Source organism: Podarcis filfolensis, assembly GCF_964270895.1.
Source record: "Podarcis filfolensis genome assembly, chromosome: 13".
In the NCBI taxonomy this organism is placed as follows: Eukaryota; Metazoa; Chordata; class Lepidosauria; order Squamata; family Lacertidae; genus Podarcis; species Podarcis filfolensis.
Genome location: NC_139615.1, coordinates 42,981,812 through 43,008,095, shown reverse-complemented (window position 1 = coordinate 43,008,095; position 26,284 = coordinate 42,981,812). Strand labels below are relative to the sequence as shown.

General features: G+C 46.2%; 1 protein-coding gene across 1 annotated transcript in view; it reads left to right on the top strand.

Annotated features, from left to right (window-relative positions):
- ACE (angiotensin I converting enzyme) overlaps positions 1–14,864 on the top strand; it is a 62,952-nt gene extending 48,088 nt beyond the window's left edge. Inside the window, exons 17-25 of the mRNA XM_083581832.1 lie at positions 624–847; positions 4,224–4,321; positions 6,143–6,315; positions 7,403–7,626; positions 8,481–8,625; positions 9,868–9,966; positions 11,705–11,827; positions 13,285–13,472; positions 13,780–14,864. Of these exons, the coding sequence (XP_083437958.1) occupies positions 624–847; positions 4,224–4,321; positions 6,143–6,315; positions 7,403–7,626; positions 8,481–8,625; positions 9,868–9,966; positions 11,705–11,827; positions 13,285–13,472; positions 13,780–13,967 (1,462 nt within the window). The 3' untranslated portion in view covers positions 13,968–14,864. The remainder of the gene's footprint in view (positions 1–623; positions 848–4,223; positions 4,322–6,142; positions 6,316–7,402; positions 7,627–8,480; positions 8,626–9,867; positions 9,967–11,704; positions 11,828–13,284; positions 13,473–13,779) is intronic.
- The last annotated feature ends 11,420 nt before the right edge of the window (positions 14,865–26,284 follow it).

Sequence of the window (26,284 nt, the reverse complement as noted above, 5' to 3'; positions counted from 1 at the left end):
AGTTGCTCTGAGTTTCCTGTGGCAAAAAAAGTGACTAATAAGAATAATAGCAGAAAGTGTCCCTCAATGGAAAGCCTACCTTACCATCAGTAACTGAAGCTTTCCAGCAAAGTCCACTGCTCTAACCACCAGAGCAAAGGCATGCACTGTTTTGTTTCATTGTTGTTGTTGTTTAAACTACAGAGCCACGCAAGAGCAAGGCAGATAGATGCAGATGTCCACAAAGTTCACTTACTCTGTTCCCATGGCAGAATGTCAGACTTGGGAAGGGGGAGCTGGAGCCTTTTGATACTTTAAATGAGGAACTTAGAAAGGATATTCCCTGCTATGGGCTTGCAACATTGCGGTTTGGGGCACCTGGCCAAACCTACCATCAAGAGCATGAAACAGCTGCCTTATACAAGCAAATTTTTTGGTTTCATGGTGAAAGAGTAGCAAGCTATTCATGATTTCATTTATTATGGTTGTATTTTCACTGCCAGGCAGGGGAGAAGGGCTGTTAAGATGTTCTCCCTCAGATGTCAAAATAACTAGGTCTGCCTTGGCTTTTGGGGAGGGTGTCATCTGGTGCTCCACCGCAGGCAGTAACACCAGCCCTGGGGACACAACTGGAGAAGATGAAGAAGGGCTTCTATATTCTCGTGTTCATGTGCAGGTCATTCTGACAACGGTGCTTTCTGGAGATCCCTGTATGAAACACCGGATTTGGAAGATGTTCTGGAGAAAATCTGGGAAGAGCTTCAACCATTGTACCTCAATCTGCATGCTTATGTGCGCCGGGCTCTCTACAAGAAGTATGGTGAAGGTCACATCAACCTCAGGGGCCCTATCCCAGCTCATTTGCTAGGTAAGCCTTTCCACACCAAACTCCTGAGCCAGAAGACAATATTGGGCAACTCCCCATTGTCTCTGTGATTCTGAAGGCCTACTCCATGGTTGCTTTTCCTTGTATTAAGTCATGCCCAGTGTCTAGGTTTTTAGGGTTAAGGATTTTGTAGGAGGTCTGCAGCATATTTTGCCAAATGCACATTTGTTGAGCATAGCATATAGTGGCTCTTAGGTCAAGAAAAATATTACGTTCCCTACACATGGAGAAAAGTTATCAAGAGAGGGAAAATATAATCAATGATGCTATTAATTGACCTAACCTAATAGTCAGCTTGTCTGACTATTATAAGGTTGCCTTAAAATGCTTACAGTGTTAAAATGCTTGTTGTTGTTGTTTCATATTTATGCCCCACACATCCGGATGGGGAAAAGGCTGAGTTGCAAATTCAGGGGAATTAGGAGGAAAGATGAAGAAATAGTGACATTTTCCAAAAGTCAGACACTGTAGGCCAGGTGTTGGGATGAGCAATCTGGAACTAGGTGTATAGAACATAAAGTGACAATGAAGGATTACTGAAATTCTTAAGAGCTGCTATCTATAGCATCACAGAAGTTCAGGAAGAATTGAGAAACTGTCAGGTATCAAAACTGCAAAGGCTATCAAGAAATTGGGCTCAGGATGGGACATGACTAAAAGCTGTGGCCTTAGAGAAGATGTGGAGACAGGATATGGAAAAAAATATTTTGAGTGACCAAAATTGGGGTCTTTAACAGACATGCTAAGACATAAAAAGGGAGAAGTTGACTAGTTTGGGACCCTTAGCAAGACTCCACGAGGCATGGGCAAAGGTGAGATCATGAAAGGAGGCTTTATACGACATCAAAAATAAGAATTGTCCAATCATAATGCCTAAAATTCAGATGTCATAAAGACTTATGTCGTTTTTGAAACTATAAGAGATATGCCTCAACCTCATGAAGGGTCGTCTCTTCTCTTCTGACTGAGAGGTCCCACTTTCAGAAGTGACAAATGTCTGTTCTGCTTTAATATTGTGAACGTTTAAGCTCTGGCAGTGTGTGGGGAGGTTCATTTTTCTTGCTAAATACCGTATTTTTCGCCCCATAGGATGCACCAGCCCATAGGACGCACCAAGTTTTTTGGGGTGGAAATAAAGAAAAAAAATTATTTTCCCCCCAGGCGCTTGTGGGGCCGGCAGTGGGGAGAAGCGCTCTTCTCCCCGCCGCCCGCCTTCAGACCAGGTCCGGGGACAGCGGGAAGACGCGCTGCGCCTCCCAGCTGTCCCTGGAGCTTGCGGGGCTGGCAGCGGGGAGAAGCGCTCTTCTCCCCGCCGCCCGCCTTCAGATCAGGTCCGGGGACAGCGGGAAGACGCGCTGCGCCTCCCAGCTGTCCCCGGAGCTTGCGGGGCTGGCAGCGGGGAGAAGCGCTCTTCTCCCCGCCGCCCGCCTTCAGATCAGGTACGGGGACAGCGGGAAGACGCGCTGTGCCTCCCCGCTGTCCCCGGAGCTTGCGGGGCTGGCAGCGGGGAGAAGCGCTCTTCTCCCCGCTGCCCTCCTTCAGTTCAGGTACGGGGACAGCGGGAAGACGCGCTGCGCCTCCCAGCTGTCCCCGGAGCTTGCGGGGCTGGCGGTGGGGTCTCCCCGCCGTCAGCCTCCAAACCACTTCGGGAGACAGCGGGATAGCGGTGTTCCACCTCCCTCTGTCCCCCGACCTTGTGGGGCTGGCGCTGGGGCTCTCCTGAAGCCTGGAGAGCGAGAGGGGTCGGTGCCTTTACAGTGTAAAATGCCTTTACAGTGGTACCTCGGGTTAAGTACTTAATTCGTTCCGGAGGTCCGTTCTTAACCTGAAACTGTTCTTAACCTGAAGCACCACTTTAGCTAATGGGGCCTCCTGCTGCTGCCGTGCCACCGGAGCACAATTTCTGTTCTCATCCTGAAGCAAAGTTCTTAACCCGAGGGCGTATTTCTGGTTTAGCGGAGTTTGTAACCTGAAGCATATGTAACCCGAGGTACCACTGTATATACATTTGTCTGTGTTCCGTATTTACCCTGGTCCAGTTGATGTCCCTGCTATTCCACTCACCTCCAGGTTGCAGGAGTTGCTGCGTGTGCTTTTTTAAGTGCTGTCGCCTCTTTGCAGTTCTTGAATAATCAGTAAACAAAACAGACAGATTCTTTCAGTGGAAGCAGACAGAACTAACACTTCAGTGCTATTCACTGGCCTCTAATTCTCTGTAGATGTCACCACCGAGACAGCCAATGATGCATTTAGTAGCTCTTTAGGAAGCATAAGAAGGCGCCTTGAAGGCTGCTGCATAATTACTCTTGAAGAAGATATGCAGAAATGTAGTTGGAGCTGTTCTAGTTGGAGCTAGACAAAATATGACCTGGCTTCACTACTTTTCCTTTACTTCTGTAAGCTCTGATGGAGTATGATCTCCAACCCGCATTGTGGATGGAGGGGAAAGTCTTGTTTAGCGTGGACAGAGTGATGACCCACTGTCCCCACTTGCCCTCTCCCCCCCCAATAAAAAAACCTCTGATGGTTTGTGTGCTGGAGCACAGGAATGGGGAACAAGCAGCCTCTAAGGGTTTTGGTATTTTTATTTTATTTTAAAAAACGAACAAAACAATTGCTGGGGGGGGAGAGTGAGTTGTCTTGCTCCTGCTAACACTTTCATGAATATTCAAGAGATGTCTGTAACATTTCCAGAAGCGCTTTCTATATGGCAATGGCAATAAGCACTGGATGCACTTTCTGGGATGTCACCTTATCACATTTCTCCCAGGTGCAAAACATCGCACTCTGAGCAGTTCACAGAATGTGATATTCCTCTAACTGAAGCCCAACTTTGAGAGAAGACATGGGAAGCAAAAAATGCACTTCTTGATCAAGTGGAAAGACCATTATTAAACACATTGGACCTCTAATATAGTGGGAGCCAGTGTGGTGTAGTGGTTAAGAGCGATAGACTTGTGATCTGGTGAACCGGGTTCTGGTCTCCGCTCCTCCACATGCAGCTGCTGGGTGACCTTGGGATAGTCACACTTCTCTGAAGTCTCTCAGCCCCACTCACCACACAGAGTGTTTGTTGTGGGGGAGGAAGGGAAAGGAGAATGTTGGCTGCTTTGACACTCGGATGGTGATAAAGCGGGATATCAAAGCCAAACTCCTCTTCTTTAGAAATGAGAAGGAAAATATTGGAGAACAAAGTTATTGATTGTCTAGCGGGGACTCCATCCATATGAATTCAAATTGAAGCACCCAGCCCTTCTTCCCTCAGAAAGTGGATGTTGGATCTAGTTGTTGTGTTACCCTTGGGTGGGGGGCTCCTTGGCCCCCTACCTATGCATTAACTCTATTTTCTGTTTCCTAGGAAACATGTGGGCACAGTCATGGTCAAACATCTTTGAACTCGTCATGCCCTACCCTAACGCGATCAAAGTGGATGCAACACCCGCCATGAAAAGCCAGGTTGGTGCAGCTAGGTTTTATTCAATTATTATTTGAAACAGTTTCTCTTGGGGACTAGCCTGAACCTTCATCCTGTTTAGAAGCTCCCCAGGGCAAAAATCTTAGGGAATTATTTAGCAACCTTTAAAAGTTGGGGCTCAAGGTTGTTGAGTTGTTGAAGAAGCATCCAGTTCCCCTTAACTGTACTGAAACTTTTAGCTCTCAAGGAAGGTGCTTCGGAGAGCATGTAGAATGCCCTTTCTTGGTATCTACCCAGCCTAGTATCCACAGTTCCAGGCCAGGAAACGAGATTCCAGATGGGCCAGAAAAGAACCACTAGTTTGCTGCCCTTACTTCCTGCTTCTCTCTGTACAATCGTACCTTGGTTTTCAAACAACTTAGTTCTCAAACGTTTTGGCTCCCGAACACCGCAAACCTGGAAGTGACTGTTCCAGTTTGCAAATGCTCTTTTGGAAGCTGAACGTCCAATAGGGCTTCTGCGGCTTCCGATTGGCTGCAGGAGCTTCCTGCAGCCAATCAGAAGCTGCGCTTTGGTTTCCGAATGTTTTGGAAGTCGAACGGACTTCCGGAACAGATTCTGTTCGACTTCCAAGGTACGACTATATTTTGTTGTGTGTCTGACATATAACATTGTGAATTCTTGGTGCATGCAACAGCCCAGCCAGACCTGTAAGAACCCCAAATCTGCTCATCTGCAGCTATCGAGAGGAACGTCTTTAAGACTTTGCAAAATCTTTATGAAAATGAGATTCCGCAGAAGTAGGGCAGGCCCCAAGGATGACTTCCTTTGTGCTTTTGTACTGTATTTGACGCACGGGTGTTTTTAGATTATGGGAATGTTTAGGGAAAGGACAGAGAGCCTTTTCCAGCTCAATAGCTGCATCCCCTTCTGTGCAACCTTCAGGGGACCAAATGTCATTGGTGAGCAGGCCCAGAGGCAAAAGTGGGTGGAGAAATTTGTACAATAGGCTTGTTTACACACACACACACACACACACACACACACACACCCTTTTCTGTCCTTCATTCAGGCAAGCAAGAGGCATCAGATTTCAATGACACATTCCAGCCAGTGGGGAGAAGCACCCAAGGATGCTACAAAGCAGGGGCATGTTAGGAATGCAGCTGAGGAAAGGGTGTGGCCTAGCAAGAATATTGAGGGCCAGATGGAGAAGTGTGGAGAGCTGTATTCCGCCCTTGATTTAGGGTTCGGCTCGACACCCCATCAGTCTGATACCCCATCTGTCAACATATCACATTCCCGATTTTCCATGCCAAATACAGTGGTACCTCAGGTTAAGTACTTAATTTGTTCCGGAGGTCCGTTCTTAACCTGAAACTGTTCTTAACCTGAAGCACCACTTTAGCTAATGGGGCCTCCTGCTGCTGCCACGCCACCAGAGCACAATTTCTGTTCTCATCCTGAAGCAAAGTTCTTAACCTGAAGCACTATTTCTGGGTTAGCGGAGTCTGTAACCTGAAGCGTATGTAACCTGAAGCATATGTAACCCGAGGTACCACTGTATTTTGCAGATCTTTTTCCTGTTTTCAGCTAGCATGTAACATTATGCTGCAGCAGAAGCAGGAAGAATCGAGTCAGAAAGGGCAAGCCTTCCACAATTACCTTGCAGGTTCCATGCGACTGTTAATTTCAGGGTCATGCGTTTGAGCCCCACATTCAGCAAAAGATCCCTGCATTGCAAGGGATTGGATTGGATGACCGTCACGGTCCCTTCCAACTCTCCGATTCTATGTGCTCTTCATCCATCTCTCTGCTGGTTTTTCAGCTTGCCTCTTCTACACTCGCTCTCCTTTCTGCAGGGCTGGACGCCAAAGAAGATGTTTGAACAATCTGACAGCTTTTTCCAATCCCTGGGCCTCATCCCTATGCCACCTGAGTTTTGGGAAAAGTCCATGCTGGAGAAGCCAACAGATGGGAGGGACGTGGTGTGCCATGCCTCAGCCTGGGACTTCTTCAACCGCAAGGACTTCAGGTGCTTCTGTGGTGACTAGGTGGAGAAGGGCTGTAGGCAATAGAGTCTTCTTTGTCCCTCCACTGTTCACCACCATCTTGACCCTTGGGTAGATCCATAAAGGGGAGGCTTTCCTCTTACCCTCCTGTACTTTGGCTGCCAGTGTGGTGTAGGGGTTAAGAGCAGTGGACTCGTAATCTGGTGAACTGGGTTCGCTTCCCCGCTCCTCCACATGCAACTGCTGGGTGACCTTGGGCTAGTCACACTTCTCTGAAGTCTATCAGCCCCACTCAGCTCACAGAGTGTTTGTTGTAGGGGAGGAAGGGAAAGGAGAATGTTAGCTGCTTTGAGACTCCTTCGGGTAGTGATAAAGCGGGATATCAAATCCAAACTCTTCTTCTACTGTGCAGGCAGATGCATGGCCTTGGCAGTCTTAGTTGATGTTTGGACTCCTTTGGGTAGTGATAAAGAGGGATATCAAATCTAAACTCTTCTTCTTCTTCTTCTTCTGGCAGAGGGAGAGAGTTTACCCCCACTGCCACGTAACAATCTCCTTTCCCCTCCTCAAGAGATTCTGCCTTCTCTTTTCCTGAAGTTGGTTGTTCACTTCTCCAGGTCGGTGGTGGTCAGGTGGACCATGGGACTTGCTATGCACCACTCTGCATAGGCCTCCCCCCAAAATCAGGGTGTACATGTCCCCCCCCCCATTTCCACCTGCACCAATGCCACATCTTTTCTGGGATTAGATACGACTCTGTTTCCCACCCTTGTCTGCTGGGCTGTTTGCTGTAGTGCTCCAGAAAGATCCAGGGTTGTTCAGCTTTGGGTCAGGTGAGTGAGAGGGAGGCAGGCAGACGTCTTCATTGCAATTTGTGGCTCAGTTCACTTGCATAAATCATCCGGATGCATAAATCATCTGGAGCCATTGCTCTATTAAAAAAAATCTTTCAGCAATCTGCCTGCTCTCATGCCTGACTCTCGGTTGGCTGGTGAGTGAACTAAATTGGCCGTTCCTCTTTTCCAGCTCTAAATTTCCCTTCCATTTCACTTTCCCTTCTATTATTTTACATGGACATGACACCTTTTTCCCATCTTTCTCTTGCTTCAGGATTAAGCAATGCACCTCTGTGAATATGGATGACTTAATAACAGTTCATCACGAGATGGGCCATGTCCAGTACTTCCTGCAGTACAAGGACCAACCCATCTCGTTACGTGATGGGGCCAACCCAGGATTTCATGAAGCCATTGGAGATGTTATGGCCTTGTCAGTGTCTACCCCAAAGCACCTGTACAGCATCAAGCTGCTGAATCAGGTGGAAGACAACCCAGGTAAGCAGGCATGGACCACATGGGGACACTTAGTTGCAAAGTGCTCTCAGCAGCAATTCTTTAGAATTTTTGAGCTTTCTAAATGTTGTTCATGATATCTTATAATTTGCCAAAGCAGTGGTTGAAATGGACATATACATCTCAGAACCAAGTCTCAACACACTTTGCCCTGGATCCCACAGACTCAAAAGCAGGGATGCACTTAACCATTGTTGTGTTGCCTTTCAACCCAGATTGGCTTTTCAAATTGGCTCGGAATAAACTGAATTATAGAGCGACGCGGGTGGCGCTGTGGGTTAAACCACAGAGCCTAGGGCTTGCCGATCAGAAGGTTGGCGGTTCAAATCCCCGCAACGGGGTGAGCTCCCGTTGCTCGGTCCCTGCTCCTGCCAACCTAGCAGTTCGAAAGCACGTCAAAGTGCAAGTAGATAAATAGGTACCGTTCCGGCGGGAAGGTAAACAGCGTTTCCGTGCGCTGCTCTGGTTCGCCAGAAGCGGCTTAGTCATGCTGGTCACATGACCGGGAAGCTGTACGCTGGCTCCCTCAGTCAATAAAGCGAGATGAGCGCTCCAACCCCAGAGTCAGCCACGACTGGACCTAATGGTCAGGGGTCCCTTTACCTTAAACTGAATTAGACATCATAAATGTTGACTGACTAGCCCTTGTTTAAGCATGTGATGTAGGCAGAAGATTGGTTGTGGGAGCTTGTGGGATTTAGGAATTTGATAAATAAGGTGTTGGGAGGTAAAGGGTGTGGATACATGGAATGTAGTAAGAACATCAGGAGAGATGGGGCAGAAGGTTAAGCACTGGGGTCTAAGACTCTTCTTGTTACTTTCTTTCTCCTGGCCAGAGAGTAACATCAACTACCTGATGAGCATTGCACTAGATAAGATAGCCTTCCTACCCTTTGGCTACTTGATGGACCAGTGGAGATGGAAAGTGTTTGATGGGCGCATTCCATATGAGGAGTACAATCAACAATGGTGGAACCTTAGGTGGGTATTGGGTAGCTGCCTGGAGAAGGAAACTATCTGACAATTTGGTTGTGCTTCATCATGGCTGAGTTCTGCCCATATGTTTATGCTGGGAGCAAGCTTGACTCAGAACTGAGTGGAGGGTGAAGAGCAAACATGGCCTGGTTTCTGAAAATGTGGGTAGAACATTGCTGACTTCCCCCAGGTGGTGTTCAAGGTCAAAATGGAGCCTACCTTACTGGGGGTTGCCCAGGGTGCTACTTTGGAAGGTATTCCCCTTCCAGATATGCCCATGGTGTGTATATTTTGGCCACCAAAAATTTAGGGTAGGAATGGAGAATCTGTGGCCCTCCAAATGTTGGATTCCATTTCCCTTCTGCTCCAGCCAATGTTGGAGGAGATGGAAGCTGTAATCCAGTAACCCCAGAGGTTCCACATCCCTGCTCTATGGGATGAAGAAAGTATTGAAAGTAGGGCTGTTTCTGGGGCAAATAAAAGCATGCCAGTAATTGTGGAAATAGGTTGTTGATGAGTCTCAGGGGGATCTGAAGAAAAACAAGCCCTACTACACAACGGCCCTGTCCTGTTCCAAAGCAAGACATCTGCTCCTCTGGAGCAAGGGTAGAGGAACCTTTTTTACCTTGTGGGTCACAGGCCAGGGATGAGCAGGGGCAGAGGCAAATGTGGGTGGAGCAATGATTTGACTTTTACCTTTGTACAGTAGACTACTTTATGGGCACGCAAAAACCAGAGGTTCCTACAGAGAGACACAAACAAGCAAGCAATTAAGCACGATTCAAGGGAATATTCCAGCAACGCAAAAGCACTCAAGAGAGGGAAAGAGCCCAAGAAGCTATAGAGAAGGGCCTGGTGGGGCTGTGTTTGGTCCCTAGACTTCAGGTTCTCCCATCCTTGTTCTAGGTTGGATACCCCGTGAGATCAGCACTCAGTGTTGGTTTTTGGCTGGTGATTTCTCTCTCCGGAGAGCCATTGTGGTGTGGCGGTTAAGAGCGGTGGACTCGTAATCTGGTGAAACGGGTTCTCGTCTCTGCTCCTCCACATGCAGCTGCTGGGTGACCTTGGGCTAGTCACCCTTCTTTGAAGTCTCTCACCCCACTCACCTCACAGGGTGTTTGTTGTGGGGGAGGAAGGGAAAGGAGAATGGTAGCTGCTTTGAGACTCCTTCGGGTAGTGATAAAGCGGGATATCAAATCCAAACTCTTCTTCTTCTCTCCCTCTCCTCCTTTTATCCCTACTGCATAGGTTGAAGTACCAAGGTTTATGTCCTCCTGTGCCAAGATCAGAAGAAGATTTCGACCCAGGGGCAAAATTCCACATTCCTGCAAATGTCCCATATGTCAGGTAAGGAGGTGATTCCCTGCCTGGCCTGAGTTATTTAGAAAAGGTTAGGCCAGAGTGTCCCATCTTAAGGGCTGTTGCATTTGAATACGGTCCAAGAGATGATGAAGAGTACGGATAAAATAAAAATGGATAAATATAAAGAATTAAGTAGGAAATTCCTATTGAAATGGTATAGAACCCCAGCGCAACTGGCATACATACTGTATTTTTCGCTCTATAAGACGTACTTTTCTCCTCCTAAAAAGTAAGGGGAAATGTGTGTGCGTCTTATGGAGCAAATGCAGGCTGCGCGGCTATCCCAGAAGCCAGAAAAGTGAGAGGGATCACTGTTCTAGCTTCTGGCTTAGCCGTGCGAAGCCTCTTCAGGGCACGGGGAGCCTTCATCCCGCTGCCCTGAGGAGGCTTCACACGGCTATCCCTAGCTTTTGCAGGAGGTGGGGGAAGGGACTGAGGTGCTGCCCTCTGTCGCTTCCCGCACCTCCCGCAAAAGCCCACAAGAGCCCTGCTCCCTTTAAAGAGTGTGCGGCTCTTGCTGGCTTTTGCGGGAGGTGGGGGAAGCGACAGAGGGCAGCACCTCAGTCCCTTCCCCCACCTCTTGGAAAAGCCTGCAAGAGCCGCGCTCCCCTTAAAGAGCTGCGCTCGGGGGCTGCCCTTCTCCCTCCTTGGGGAAAAGCCTGCAAGCGCCGCACACACACTCCTCGCAGCGCAGCTCGTGAAAGGGAGCACTGAGCAGAGCCTGGGATGCATACAGGCTCTGCTCAGCGCTCCCTTTAAAGAATTTTTTTTTCTTGCATTCCCCCTCTAAAAACTAGGTGCATCTTATGGTCAGGTGCGTCTTATGGAGCGAAAAATACGGTAGTTAAAGAATTGAGTCCTAAGTGCTGGCATTGCGGTCAAGAGTTAGGGGTATATGCACATATGTGGTGGGAGTGTATTTGTGTGAAGGAATATTGGCAAAAGATTCTAAAGGTTATTTCTGATGTATTTCAGGTTAAGATAGAAGTCAATAGAGAAATGCTTATCTCAGGAATAGTGGGGAATAGTAAAATAGAAAGAAAAGAGCAAGATTGGTATAAAATTATGATCTTAGCTGGTATGCTTGTTATTGCATCAGGATTGAAAGAAAAGGATAAATGGAAAAATGGAATGACTATGTTTTTGAATATATACAGTCTGATATATTTGAACAGGTAATGACGGAAGATACATGGGAAAACAAATGTCAAAAGATTTTGAATAAATGGACAAGTTATAGGAATTGGATAGCACGGGGGGAAGCCAACCCAAGCATCCAAATTAGAATGCATAATATGTGCACATGGTTAAAGATTTGAAGAGAAAACAATTTGAGGGGGGGAGGGGTTAAAGGGGAGGGAGGAAGGGGAAAAAATTAGGATAAATGAGTAGGGACAAAAAAATATACTGTTATGCATAAGTAATAGGAGGATGATTTTGATGTATGTTATAGTTAGATTTTCGACCAAAGGATTTTTTTGTAAGTTATTTGACGTCCCTGGAAGTAAGTATGATTATAAAGAAGAAGAAGAAGAAGAAGAAGAAGAAGAAGAAGAAGAAGAAGGAGGAGGAGGAGGAGGAGGAGGAGGAGGAGGAGGAGGAGGAGGAGGAGGAGGAGGAGGAGGAAGTGTGTCCCGTCTTCAGCTCTGGTCCTTGAGGAGGGGGTGCCGGGAGCACAGTGTGACCTTGGACCTCCCATTCACCTGTTCCATCTCTCTTCCAGATACTTCGTCAGTTTCATTATCCAGTTCCAGTTCCACCAGGCCCTGTGCAATGCTGCTGGCCACACAGGACCCCTGCACAAATGTGACATCTACCAGTCTAAGAAAGCTGGGACAATCCTAGCGTGAGTAGCAATCCGCATCTGCTGGGTGGGGCTACTCTGTAAGACTCTACCGTAGAGCTTGCCAAACTGTGTCGCGACACGTTAAGAGTGTCAGCTGCTGCAGTGTGGAGGTGTGTCACACAAATGCTACCTGCGCGGCTCCCGGGGCTGGAAAGGGGTTAGTTGTAACACCTCTAGTTTGCTAGTAAAAAGTGAATTACTGTGTCGCGAAATGATGTGTGTCTGAAATGTGTGCTGCCGACATGAAAAGCCTGGAAAGCTCTGCTCTGACTCTTTGGTTAGAAGCTTCAGGTATCAGTCCCCAGGGGCTTTCTCAGTCCTTTGGGTGTTTCTGTTTTGACTCACAACGCCCCTTTAAAAAAAGAAAGAAAGAAAACCGATGTGGAAATATGGAGAACTGAAAAATGAGAAACGGAGCGAAACTGAAATTGACATATCCACAGCCCATCCTGACTTGGGTGTAGTAGGACCTGTTACAATTCTAGGTCTTGCAATCCTGCATAAGACCCGCAACTTGGCAGCACTGCAAAATTGAATTCTGCTGGGGTGCTGTCAGCAGGTCCCTGCTGGTTGCCCAGGAAGGTATAAAGACAAGGAAAAGCTTCTTACAGTCCTTTTTTTATTTCAAACGGTACAGAGAGAGGCTATAGAACTCAGCCTCTTGGATAATGGCATTGTCCCGAGTGAATCTCCACCCCCTACCCCCAATCTCTCCCACTTCCTCATTTGTCGTCGTCATGACCTCCTCTACGGGTGCAGCTAAGTGCCCTCTGTCTTTGAGCTCTTTGCTCTCCTACTTTTAAGGCTCGCCGGGTTCTGGGAGATGGTGGATCAGGAATGCTTTCTAATGACAACGTGTCAGCCGGGTTTTGTTCTGGCTCTCCCGTTATTTCCCAGCTTTCCCCCTCATCTGCTTCTGAGCTGCAACTTCCCTCAAACCCCTGTTGTAAATCTATAATGTCTTCCTCTTTCTCCTCCCTGGAAGGGTCAGGATGGGGAGGTGGTCTCCCTCATTCCTCCTCCTTTGCTCCAGTCCCTGACATCTGCTAAAGGAGCTGAAATATACTGGGAGTCGAGTGTGGATTTCATGCTCTTCATTCAGCTCATAGTAGTGAGGAATGAAAGTTCCCCCAGAATATCTGCTTTATATACATTATTTACACAATGGGCCGCACGTGATTGGCTAATTCCAGGATTCACCTGTAGGCCAATCAGGTTGCAGCTCAGTACATAACAGGAGCCCAGCACTGTCCTATCAGATGCTGGGAACAAAACACAATACGAGGTAACATTCCACCCTGCTTGTTAGATTCTCAGAGGGATTGATCTCACTGCAGTGGAAGACAGGGAGGCAGTTCTTAGGTTGTTGCAGCATGTCATCCACCCACTTCATGTCCTGTGTGTGAATGTGCACACCCACCCCACACACCTTTGTGTCGCTGTTTTGCTTTCCGCAGGAACGCCATGAAGCTGGGCTACAGCAAACCCTGGCCCGACGCCATGGAACTTATCACAGGGCAGCGCAACATGTCAGCTGCGGCCTTGCTGACCTACTTTCAACCGCTGACAGAGTGGCTCGCTAACGAGAACAAGCGAAATGGAGAGACTCTGGGCTGGCCAGAATATACCTGGATGCCCTCTGCGGGTACTGAAAGGCTCTGAAAGGAGTCTCAAAAATCCCTATAACATGGAAATGGTGGTGGGGGAGGGGAGGGGAGGGGAGCAGGAGGCTCCCTCTCTTAATTTTATTACCTCAAGGAACTGGCCCGTGGTGGCCGTTCCTATACTCAAAGAATCACTAGACTGGACCACAGGTTTTGAAATAATTTAACTGCATTGCAACTTACCCCCTTCTGGCTGAGGGCAAAGAGCTGTTGAGTGCTTTGCCATCCAAGCCATACTCCATTTGAGCTGCCCCCTTCCTTTTTCTGTTTTTCTTGGTTCTCACCCAGGCCAGATGCAAGGGGATAACAGAGTCAATTTCCTCGGGATGTCATTGAGCAGCAGTGACGCCGCAGCAGGCCAGTGGACCTTGCTCATCATCGGGCTCTTCCTCTTCATTACGACAATAGTTTTGGTCGCCAAATGCGTCATGAGCAGGCGAGGGGGCAAAGACGGCTTCGAAATGGAGCTGAAATGAGCTGGGGTGCTTCCAAACTGCTGTGCCTCCGTGTGTGAGTGTGCACGAAAAGACCGTGGGCGGCTATGTGTGAGAGAGGAGTGTGCTGGTCCTAATGAGAGTGTGAATGCGAGTGTGTGTATTCATAATGTGTTCAATGGACATGAACAGAAATGCAGATGAGCTGTGTGTTTGTGAAAGGTGCAGAGGCTGTGTTTGTTTGACCCATAGGTCTGGAGAGAGTATGAATGCATGTTTGTGTGCATATATACACAATGCATGCCTGCATACAAGGGTTCCATGACTAATGTGTGTATGCACATGTGTGTACATGGGTTGTGAGTACATGTACATGCACGTATCTCTGTGTGTGGCCTAAGGCCTACTTCAGGTGTGGACAATTTACTCTGCACATGTACTGACAGATCTGGCTTGTGTGAGCTGCTGGGAGGGGCAGCCTCCCTGAAGCAGGCAGTTGTGTCAACAGAGGCATGAGAGAACTCTTCCTTCTAATTACTTCATCAAACCTTTTGATTATGCAAGAGCCAAAGCATTTAAAAAAAAAAATCCCCACACAATTTTTTATTGTAAATATTTGGATTCTTGAAAGAAGAAAAAGGAAGAAGAGGAATGAAGAATCGAGCAAGGTGATCCAATTTGCTCATGGGACTGACTGGACTTCATAAATCAACATGGACTCAATGGGTTTCCTCAAGATTGGAATATATGCATTTGGGGAGCAGGTGAATTATATATGGACTGTGGCCATTCTAGCAGGTTAAATGTTATGCAGCATTAAGCTGTGTTGGGCTTCTCCAAAAGCTGGAAGGACATTGTGTACGTTTTGCATCAGGCAGTTAAAAAAAAAATCTGTTTGGTTCCTGGGTGACAATTAAAATGAATCACAGTCTCCACAAATTTAGTGCCTCTGCCGTTTTATGATAAAGGGGAAGGGAACAGCCCGAAACAGACTGCAAGCCAGCCATTGGCTCCTCAGAGAAGGTCGATGTATGAGGAAAGAAAACGAAAATGCTGCTCCCTGGTTAAGTACACACACACACACACACACACACACACACACACCAGAGACTGGCAGCTTTCAGGAAATCTAGAACCCAAACACATTTTACAAAGGGTGTCTAGTTATGTTTTGCCTTGTTGCATCAGAAGCAGACACACCAAAAAGAGCCAGATTATTAGTTTAAAATCAGAAATGTCTACAACCTCAAAGGGTAATTTTTATCTCAATCCACTTGTGTTTTTGTGGTAGGGGTTGGTTTTTTTAAGTGTGAAGTCTGCTGTTCCTGAGTGTGAGTGTGATGCATTCATTGTTTGCTGTTCCACAGACATTACTGATGGGAAACATTGCTTTAGGCGCTGTGTTTTGAGTCTGTCCCTTGCAAGAAAGTGAATTTGCTCTTAATCCTGACAGCCTGGACTTGAGAGTCAGGAAGAGGATTAAGCAAATGATTTTTCTCCCCCTGGAGTCTGTTGATTAAAAGCACCATTGGGGCAGAGCAGCCGAGTTGCCACTATAAGGCTGCTTCCACACAAGGAGGACCGGGGCGGGGGCGGTTGATGCTTCCAAGGGCGACATCTGTGCTCATCTCTTCCTCCAGGGCAACAGGAAACGCTGCACCAGCCCAAACACAAGGAAGGCGCACCTGTAGAGTGACTTGTGGCACAATACCAATGATCTTTAAATGGGTTGAATAATTGCATCAAAGAGCTGGAAGGGAATCAAAGGCAACCGAGCCAGTTCAGCGTACGTAGTCGAGACCACTGGTACCCCCAGAAAGCTGCCTGCAGATCAAATAACTCACCCAATCAAAAGAGCCACGCAGCATGTAACTCATTTGGCACATATGCCCAGTCAAATGACCCTCTGCTCTGATGCAGACAAGTACTGTATATCTCTACTAGAGAAAAGAAGACTGTACAGTAATGAATTCTTCAGCTGTGATTCCTGGACCAGGTGACCTTTGGGGTCCTTTTTAACTTCATATTTCTATGATTCTGTGATCATTTGTTAAATCTTTCAAAGACAGAGGTCCTTTGGCTGGGAAGGGACGATATGGGATTGGGGGGGCAACTCCCATCTCTTGCGGGGGGTGCAATTAGTGCCAGCACCATCCGTTAAGAGTTTGGGTGTAACCTTTGACACCTCCCTTTCCATGGAGGTGCAGATTGCAGCTATAACAAAGGCGGCATTTTTTCATCTCCGCCAAGCTAAGCAGTTGGCTCCTTACCTCTCTCGCCCTGACCTAGCCACTGTGATCCACGCGACAGTCACCTCCAGACTGGATTATTGTAACTCGCTCTACATGGGGCTGCCCTTGAGACTGACCCAGAAACTCCAGCGGGTGCAGAATGCCGCAGTGAAACTCCTTATGGGGTCCTCGCTGCAAGATCACATTCACCTGGTGCTATACCAGCTGCACTGGCTCCTGGTGGAGTACAGGATAAGGTTTAAGGTGCTGGTTTTAACCTTTAAAGCCCTATACAGCCTAGGACCCTCGTACTTATGGGACCACCTCTCCTGGTATGTCCCACAGAGGAACTTACGGTCTTCAAACAAAAGCATCCTGAAGGTCCCAGGCCACAGAGAGGTTAGGCTGGCCTCAACTAGAGCCAGGGCTTTTTCAGCTGTGGCTCCAATCTGGTGGAATGCTCTGTCACAAGAGACTAGGGCCCTGCGGGACATCTTTCCACAGGGCTTGCAAGACAGGCCTTTGGCCAGGGCACAGCCTGACTCCCTCCTTTGGCAATCTTCGCAGAACTTTAGCCTAATGGTTGCCATCAATTTGAGTTGAATTAATTTTAATGAAATGATTTTAGAATGTTGTATTATTTTATTGTTGTTAGCCGCCCTGAGCCCGGCTTTGGCTGGGGAAGGCGGGATATAAATAAAATTTATTATTATTTATTATTATTTGGCAGTGATAAACCGCTATCATCAAAGCAGGTCCCTGCTTGTAATTCTTTCTATGGCCATGAGATGTTCCCATCTGATTCTCCCCCTCTGCTGTACCACATTTGCTGCTAAAGGGAAGCAGGACAGCTGTGAACTGAAACTGATAGAAGGGGAAGATAGTTGAATGTTGGAGGAAATAACACCATCATTATTCCTCAAGGCACAGACTACAGGCAGTAAAAGAGAATTGCCTTTGTCCTTTGCTCCCTACACCTGCCCGATGTTCCACAAGACTTGTGTCTATCCTAGAAGTTTGAGACCTGGCTTCTGACGGGGAACTCATTCCAGAAAGGTTCATAACTGTTCCCAAAGCAAGCTGCCCTGCAGCTTTCAACAGCACTGCAAGATAATGCCAATGCACCGAGAGAAATAATGAGCTTTGAAAACAGATTGCAGGGCTGAGTTGGAACTGTAAATTATGCAGGGGAAATCCTCAGGTGGAAGCTGGCAGGAGTTTAGTATTTCCTAGCTCATTTGGTAGAGCCTGAGACTCTTAATCTCGGGGTTGTGAGTTCAAGTCCTGCATTGCAGGGGTTGGACTAGATGGCCCTCATGGTCCCTTCCAACTCTACAAGTCTATGATTCTATTAAATCCACAGGGGGTGTGCTGGATATTTTCCTGCCCTGCCACCCAAAAATGAAGCAAACATTTGAGCCAGCTCATTCATCAGAGAAAACTGCTTTATCTTTAAAACTGGGAAGTTGGGACCAAATTCCTTCTGGAGGAAAATAAAGTAAAATTTGGATAGTCAGGAGATTGAATATTTTCTGGACTGCAGGTGTTGGAGGAGGCAGGCAAGATGGAGATGGACATGATGAAAGAATCTGTTTTTCGGATGGTCTGCCTTTTCTCTTTACTCAGATTGAAATGAGGAATAACACCAGTGTGCTTTTTAGACTACATAAACACTGACTGGGGTTCCATGGTGGAAGAAAGATGGAATCTAAATGTAAGACAGCTGCAAAAGTAGATTCTGGTTTCTGTTTCAAGCAGGAAGTCGTGGGGCATAAAACGAACCAGCAATATTTCTTAAGCAGCCTGCCCTTCTTTTCACAAACCTTGATTTTGCAGACTTCCAGAAGAATGAACCGAAACCACAGCTCCTGATAAATGACTTCAGTCCACAGAAAGTACTGCAAATACATTCACAACCCTGAGTACAACTGGCAGATACTATACCTTTTTTTTTTTTTTTTTGCATCTAATTGGACTGCTAAATAAACATATTATCTGAACGTACTGGGGAGACTGCTCCTCTAAATGCTTCTCAGTCTGGTAAGACGGTTTGGATTCGTTTACTACAGAGTTTACAACCTTGAACTTCTAGCCTTTCATTTATATTTTATAAGATGCTTCCATCCTATCACCAAGTAACGGAAGAGAGAGAAAATTGCTCTAGACTGAAAAGCAATTCAGTGTTTAGTGCTTGATGATGAAACACAAACGGCTGCTCCCTTTAAAGGCTCCCTCTTGGCAGTTCCCCACTCCTGCAAAGTGCAGCGCTATTTCCAAGTCAAGATTAATTTAAGGGATCAGGTGAGATATTCTGACCCTGGCCTCAGGTGGTGGTGGCGGGAGGAAACCCTCTCTGTTAAAATGTGGGCAACGTCTGAACTTCATAAAACTGCAACAAAAACTGTGTGGCATTACGGATGATAAGGTTCTCCAGTTGCTGCAATTATCTTGCTGTTCATTCAAACGACCCCTTTGCAGTATCCCTGTTTAATATCTGCTGTGTCATCCATAATATGGCTCAGCATCATACTAAAACAATAGATTCCTTCCATTCTTCCAGTGCATAAAGAGGCAGGACTGATAGGCTGTTAATGATAATGCTTGAGTTATTTTATCTAGAATGAAAGCCACCAGTGCTGGATTTAGGGCAGTGTTCACACACACACACAGTGCACCGAGTCAAAGGGGTGCAAAATTCAAAAAAACAAACAAACAACTACAACTGTACCAAAAGGACTTATTGTGAAAATAAGAAATATTGGGTGGAAGGCTGCCAAATTTTGGCCTCACACAGGGTACCATATTACCAAAGCCTGCCCCCGGAGTCACACCCAAGGATCCTGTGGAAATTTAAAGACAAATTAAGGTTGACATAACCTTAGCATAAAGGTAAAGGGACCCCTGACCATTAGGTCAAGTTGCGGACCACTCTGGGGTTGCGGCGCTCATCTTGCTTTACTGACCGAGGGAGCCGGTGTACATCTTCCAGGTCATGTGGCCAGCATGACTAAGCCACTTCTGGCGAACCAGAGCAGTGCATGGAAACGCTGTTTACCTTCCTGCTGGAGCGGTACCTATTTATCTACTTGTACTTTGATGTGCTTTCGAACTGCTACATTGGCAGGAGCAGGGACCGAGCAACGGGAGCTCACCCCGTCGCCGGGATTCGAACCGCCGACCTGATCAGCAAGCCATTATTTCTCTTTCAAAAATCTATCATGTTTATTTAAGATCATACACTTTTCTACTCCCCGCCCCCCCCCATTTCTTTTCTGGTGCCATCACTGCACATTAATAACTGAAAAAGTAAGCATTGTTTTGAAAGTTGTCTCCACTACTGAGAGAGAGGACAACAGGTTGTGTCGAGGTGTTTTGGCATTTTCAGCTGCCATTTCTAGATTGCATTTTGCTTGTACCATGATGCTTTTCAGTCTTACTGCTTCTACTGTGCTGAGCTATTTTCCCCAGGAATTACAATTTGGCTTGTAAGCTCCTTTTAGAAACGCAAAGATTTGCCCAAACCACTCCACTTACGGAAGGAGTGGCTTTGATTTCAGCTTGTTGATTTACTTTGCTGACAGTAATGGGGTCTGTTGGGTTCACTGTGTAAACAGGATGCTTTCTCAAACATCCTGCCTTTTTCAACAGAAAAAATGGAGGGGGAGGCTTTCAAGAGTTCAAGGGTTAGTGAATGAAAAGAAGCAAAGAGGGAAATCAAAGGATTTGGTGTGAGCGATGTTGATCATGAGTTTTCTCCAGATTCTGCACACGTCAGTTGTCTCTGCAGGCCCAGAAAACATGTAATGTAACTGCAGCAATAGAAAATCAAATCCATGACCCAAAGAGACACAGAGAGTCAGTCACTTTGCCCATGATTGCAATCCCTTGTGTTACCAATTTGTATGTATCCGAAGAAGATGTTGCAGGAGAGAACCAGTCTCTGAATTCCTGATTAGATGGTTCCAGGAAGGCAAGCAATTGAAAATGGAACTTCACATGTTATTGGAAATCTATGACCAGTAAAATCCACTCGCTTTGTGAAGACAAATACTGTATTTTTCGCTCTATAAGACGCACCAGACCACAAGACGCACCTAGTTTTTGGAGGAGGAAAACAAGAAAAAATATATTCTGAATCTCAGAAGCCAGAACAGCAAGAGGGATCGCTGCGCAGTGAAAGCAGCAATCCCTCTTGCTGTTCTGGCTTCTGGGATAGCTGCACAGCCTGCATTCACTCCATAACACACACACACATTTCCCCTTACTTTTTAGGAGGGAAAAAGTGAGTCTTATAGAGCAAAAAATATGGTAATTGTTTGGCTCAGTTATAATAAGTTTCATCTTTTATATCAGACCTCTGTTTGACTAATTAGAAATATGCTTAGAGGTTAGTTCCACCTTCCTGATGATTTGGAGCTTACATTAGAAATGTGCTAGTTGGTTTGGGCCAAAATTTAGACTTGGATAGGGGAAAATTAACCTGAGGCTGTATATTCAGAAGCAAAACACTGGAAAGTTGTCTGTTCAGGATTTGCTGCAGGGGTGAAAAATCCCAGGCACACTAGGTGGCAGTATTGAGCTACTGGGGGTTCATCAATGCCATAGTCAAGAATTCCAGCAGCAATAGGAAAGCGAGGCAAATAATTCTGGTTTTTGTATTATTTTGCAAAAGGCAGCATGCCTAAAACTGTACTTGGGCTACCCCAAAAAGCATACTTGCCCACCCCCCGCACCTCCTCAAGCAATGCAGCAGAGGAATAAAAAGTTCCATGAGATAAAAAGCCAAAGCTACACTCTGACTGAAACGTGGCACTCGCTGTGGCCTCTGCTTCTACATTGAAGGCTAACATCAGAAGGAATTTGCCCCTGTTTTGTGTTTGTGAAGTGCCCTGGAATATTAATTGAAAGGATCCCTGGAAAACTGTAATGCAGAGATGGTAATGGACTGTAATTCGCTTAGACCAATTTCATGCCTGAAAAATTATGTAGTACAACAACCGAGAAAAGAAAGCGTACCCTTAGAATGGCCATTCTTCTTCTGGCCTTTGGGCAAGGCAGAGAGGGGAGGAGTACTCTGTAGAGTTTTCTCTCTCTATTGAAGGTCATTCTGAAGGAGAACAGCAGGAAGAACATTTTGACAAGGAGGAGACCACAGTGGCAGCAGCTTATTGGATCTGGTGTTGCAGGAGCTCCAGAAGGGGCAGGGAATGGAAGGGGTGAGTTAAATACGGAGAAGTCATAAAACTTGGATCTGATGCCAAGGAAAGATGATTCTACTTGACCAGTGGGGACCTGCAACAAAGCATTGCAACACATCTCCAGCCCCTAACAGGAGTGCTTCTCAGGAAGTTGGGAACTGGCCCCTTACAGCACTATTAGAAATTCACAGAAGACATTTTCCTTTCCTTTCCCACCCTCCTAGAAACTTACCCAACAGTGTTTTAAAATCCTAAAGGGCTCAAGAGTCGTGCTTGAGGGGAAGGGGATAGCATGGGCTGGTGGTCCACTTACACACCACTCACAAAGAGGATCTGCGCCACATTTCAAAGGATGGCGGTACAAATTTGCATACAATTTGCATATGCTCGTTAAAATGCATGGAGGCAAATTTATAAACCATTTCAAGTAGGTAATGTTTTTTCAGAAGGCAAGACAATTTCCCAGCCAAATCGCACCGAATAATTAAAAAAAACCCCTTTAATTAATTTGCACCCCAGCCCATCAGTTCCTCTACAGTTAATTTGCTCCCAATTAATTCCCCTACCCAGATCCTGCTCCAAAATTATTTCCCTTCCAATTAACTGCCCCAGCTCATCAGTAACAGCTACCCACTTCCAATTAAGTAAATAAATAGGGTGCCTGGGTGTGCAAATCCATGGCAGGAGGTCTTACTGTGAGATGAGCTGGCTGGTAGGTGGTGGCCTTCCGTCGACTAAAAACTGAAATAATTCAAAGGCAAGCCAGCTGCTCCCACGCCATGCTGCAAATTGAGTCTTCAAATGCCTTTGGAAAAAGGATGGCGCTTCCATTTCCAGGTGCATTGGATGGAAAAGAAATGGCTGCTCCTATAGGCTCAGAAGGGTAAACTTTTCTTCTATATAATGTCTCTGGAAATGGAAATTATATTGTTTCCCCAGGGGCTTCTGATGATTTTATTCATAGTGCAGCAGCTGAGCTGCCAGCATCCTGATTAATTAGCTTAAGACAAACAAACAGAAAACACCAGCCACCTCATCTTGCTCAGAGCATCCCAGCTCGCCAGATTTTTTATCAGACATGAAGGGAAAGAGGACATCAACCTTGACTGTGCAGGAAATGGCCATAGCTGAGTGGCAGAACATATGCCTTGTATGCAGGTTCAACCCTGCCTGGAACTCTGGCGAGCTGCTGGCAGCCAGTGTACAATTTGGAGCTACAGATGGACCACTGTGACTCAGTCTAAGGTAGCTTCCTATGAATGCGGGACTTCTTTGCATCTATGGTAGGACTGCACCAGCACCTCTGGATTCTGACATCTGATCTTTCAAGTCATCTCAGTGAGCAACTAAACCCTGACCCCAAGCTGGCCCTGTTAACTTTAGAGAATCCCTCAAATCCTTTGATGACCCACAAAGATCCGATCATTATATTGCTAGCTGTGGCATGGATGGAAGTTGCTCAGCATTGCAAGGACCCAAAAGGTCCATCCAAAATGGGATGGGTGGGAAAGGATTGGGATATAGAGCTCTCTGAGCATTTAATACAAAATAGACATGTGGTGCAAGGGCAGGTTAGGCATGACTCATTTGGTACCATTTGGTTCCCCTTTATCAGTTACAAAACTAAATCAGATAATAAGATCTGGGAGCAGCTGCCAGGACCATATAATACCAGTCCTAATGGATCTACGCTGGGTCCTGGTGTGTTCCTGAGCACAATTCAAAGTGTTGGTGCTGAGCTTTAAAGCCCTAAATGGACTCGGCCCAGTATAATAATAATAATAATAATAATAATAATAATAATAATAATAATGTTATTTATACCCCGCCCATCTGGCTGGGTTTCCCCAGCCACTCTGGGCAGCTTCCAACAGAATATTAAAATACAATAGTCTATTAAACATTAAAAGCTTCCCTAAACAGGGCTGCCTTCAGATGTCTTCTAAAAGTCTGTTAGTTATTTTTCTCTTTGACATCTGATGGGAGGGCGTTCCACAGGGCGGGTGCCACTGCCAAGAAGGCCCTCTGCCTGGTTCTCTGTAACTTGGCTTCTCACAGTGAGGGAACCGCCAGAAGGCCCTCGGCGCTGGACCTCAGTATACCTGAAGGAGTATCTCCACCCCCATTGTTGAGCCCAGATACTGAGGTCCAGCTACAAGGGCCTTCTGGCAGTTCCCTCATTGTAAGAAGTGAAGTTACAGGGAACCAGGCAGAGGGCCTTCTCGGTAGTCATGCCGGCACTGTGGAACACCCTCCCTTCAGATATCAAGGTGATGAGTAACTATATAACTTTCACAAGACATCTGAAGGCAGCCCTGTATCGGGAAGTTTTTAATGTATGATGTTTTATTACGTTTTTATATGTGTTGGAAGTCACCCAAAGTGGCTGGGGCAACCCAGCCAGAAGGGCAGGGTATAAATAATCAAATCATTGTTGTTGTTTATTGCTTGCTTGCTTGTAGTAGCAGCAGCAGCAATTGCTTTTATCTGACCCCCCCCCCCAGCTGCCCAGCTGCCCAGCTGCTTAGTCCTTGTTTTCATGGCTAGAGTCGTCACAGCTATCCATAGTTAAAAGTAGAAGTTGGCAAATGTGTCCTCTTTTTTTGCTCTTCAAAATTGGGCAACCCTAACTATGGAGGGATAATGCACTGAGTAAAAGAGATTAAAACTAATGTCTATTTCTCTTCTTTATACAGAACTTTTTGTTTCTATCTCCTGCCCCTCCACCGTTGTACTGGTTTGTTGCCTTATGAAACACCAATGAAATTATCTTGCAGAATATTAAAACAATCTACAGGTAGCAGTTGCTCAAGAAGAATCAGTAAGGGAAGAACAGGCTGCTGGTCTGCCTATCGCCTTCCCACTGGCTCAGGTAATTTATTGCAATCACTGTTGCTTGACTCACAACAGTGCATGTATTCGTGTTTGCTCCAGCTCCAGCATGTTCCCACCACTGAGTACGCATAACATTAGCCACAACCCATTGGTAGCCTGTACCTTCTTGAGAAATACACTTGTGCTTTGCCTAAAACCGTGTTTCATCTGAATAGAAAACAGAAGCTGCAGTTAAGCTGAAGGGTGTCTGTTTCAGGCAGCCATATGTGAATTGGACATCCTCACCCTATCTCTGGTGTGTACAGCAGTGTAAGAAAGGGATTTGAAATGCAGTGAGGGGCGGGGAGGGGGCAGGAATCGACCTCGTTGTGTTTCAAGCTACACATAGCCTGAGTCAGGAAGGGGGCTATATCAGCAAATGCATCCCTTTTTTTCTCTCAAAGAAAAATAGTAAACACAGTCCAGCTCACCCACATCTGGAGTCCATGACTGCAGTGCTACGGAAGGAGAAGGCATGATGGAAAGGAAATCGGGTAATAAGTTTTACTGGTCAAAGCCTGTTGCTGTTGAACGGGGTCTATTGTACCATGTCAGATGCAATGAAAAACATTTCTGGCTTCAATGAAGTAAAGGCTCTTTGACAAGCTGTTTTTCTCCCCATCCCCCATCGCGCTTGTTTACTAGCTTATCTCAGTCAGCGATGATGAAACTAAGTGGAATCTAGTTAGTAGGTTACATATTTTGCCCCAGCTCCCACAATATGTACACCCAGCAGTGAAAGAATAAAATCCTTCCCTCCATAATTTAGCGCTGCCATTCTGGACCTGTCTGCTCCTGCCCTCTTTCAACACTGTTGGCAAGACACTGTGCAGAAAACAACATAAATCTTGGACTGAAAGAAAAGAGAAGTGAAGATAATATTAGAAAGGAAGGCCGAAGGAGAATTCTTTTGCGAGAAAAGAACTTCCTGACAGTAAGAGCTGTTCGACAGTGGAATTTGCTGCCAAGGAGTGTGGTGGAGTCTCCTTCTTTGGAGGTCTTTAAGCAGAGGCTTGACAACCATATGTCAGGAGTGCTCTGATGGTGTTTCCTGCTTGGCAGGGGGTTGGACTCGATGGCCCTTGTGGTCTCTTCCAACTCTATGATTCTATGATTCTATGAAATGGATTTGAACTTGAACCAACAATGCTCCAATTCCAGAGGTGATTGGTATACCAAGGTCCTAAGTAAATGTTCCAGCCAAAACTTGCCAGGGTTTATTTGAAGAGAAACTGAGTCAGAGACACAGGAAGGAAGAAAAGCAAGAGAGCAAAATGAAGTGAAATGAAGGATGGAGAGAAAAAGCTTTTTCCGGATGTTGTCTGTCTCTTTGTTTTCTTTTTCTTTAACATACAAACTATTGTTTCTATGTATGTAGAAGTCTCCTAAGTATGGAGACAAACTCCTTGATTTTTCCTGTAAGTGACCTGCACACCTACTATTGGGTGTATACAGAACTGGAAGCACACCGCAAAATTTTGCAGCATATCCCCAGACAATAACAGACCCTCCAAGTGTCCCTATTTTCCTGGGACAGTCCCAGATTTACACAACCCACCCCAGTTTCTGATCTGATCCTGGAATGTCCCGCTTTTCTTTAGGACGTGCTTATTTTCATTGGAGAAATGTTGAAGGGTATGGAATTATGCGACCTCTGAGCCAAGGAAATAAGTAACTAGACAACCTTTAGAAGACATCTGAAGGCAGCCCTGTATACTGAAGTTTTATAATGTTTAATGTTTTATTAAATCTGAGGGAGGAGGTTTTCATATTTAGGGGAAAGGGAAAGTTGTTGCTTTTCCTTTTCTTCCACCCCTTACAGTGCAGAGAAGACTTTATAAGCTTCATGACACACAGGTGGTGTAGTGACAATAAAGGTTGTTTATTATTATTATTAAGGGACACGGGTGGCGCTGTGGGTTAAACCACAGAGCCTAGGACTTGCAGATCAGAAGGTCGGCGGTTCGAATCCCCGCGACGGGGTGAGCTCCCATTGCTCAGTCCCTGCTCCTGCCAACCTAGCAGTTCAAAAGCACACCAGTGCAAGTAGATAAAT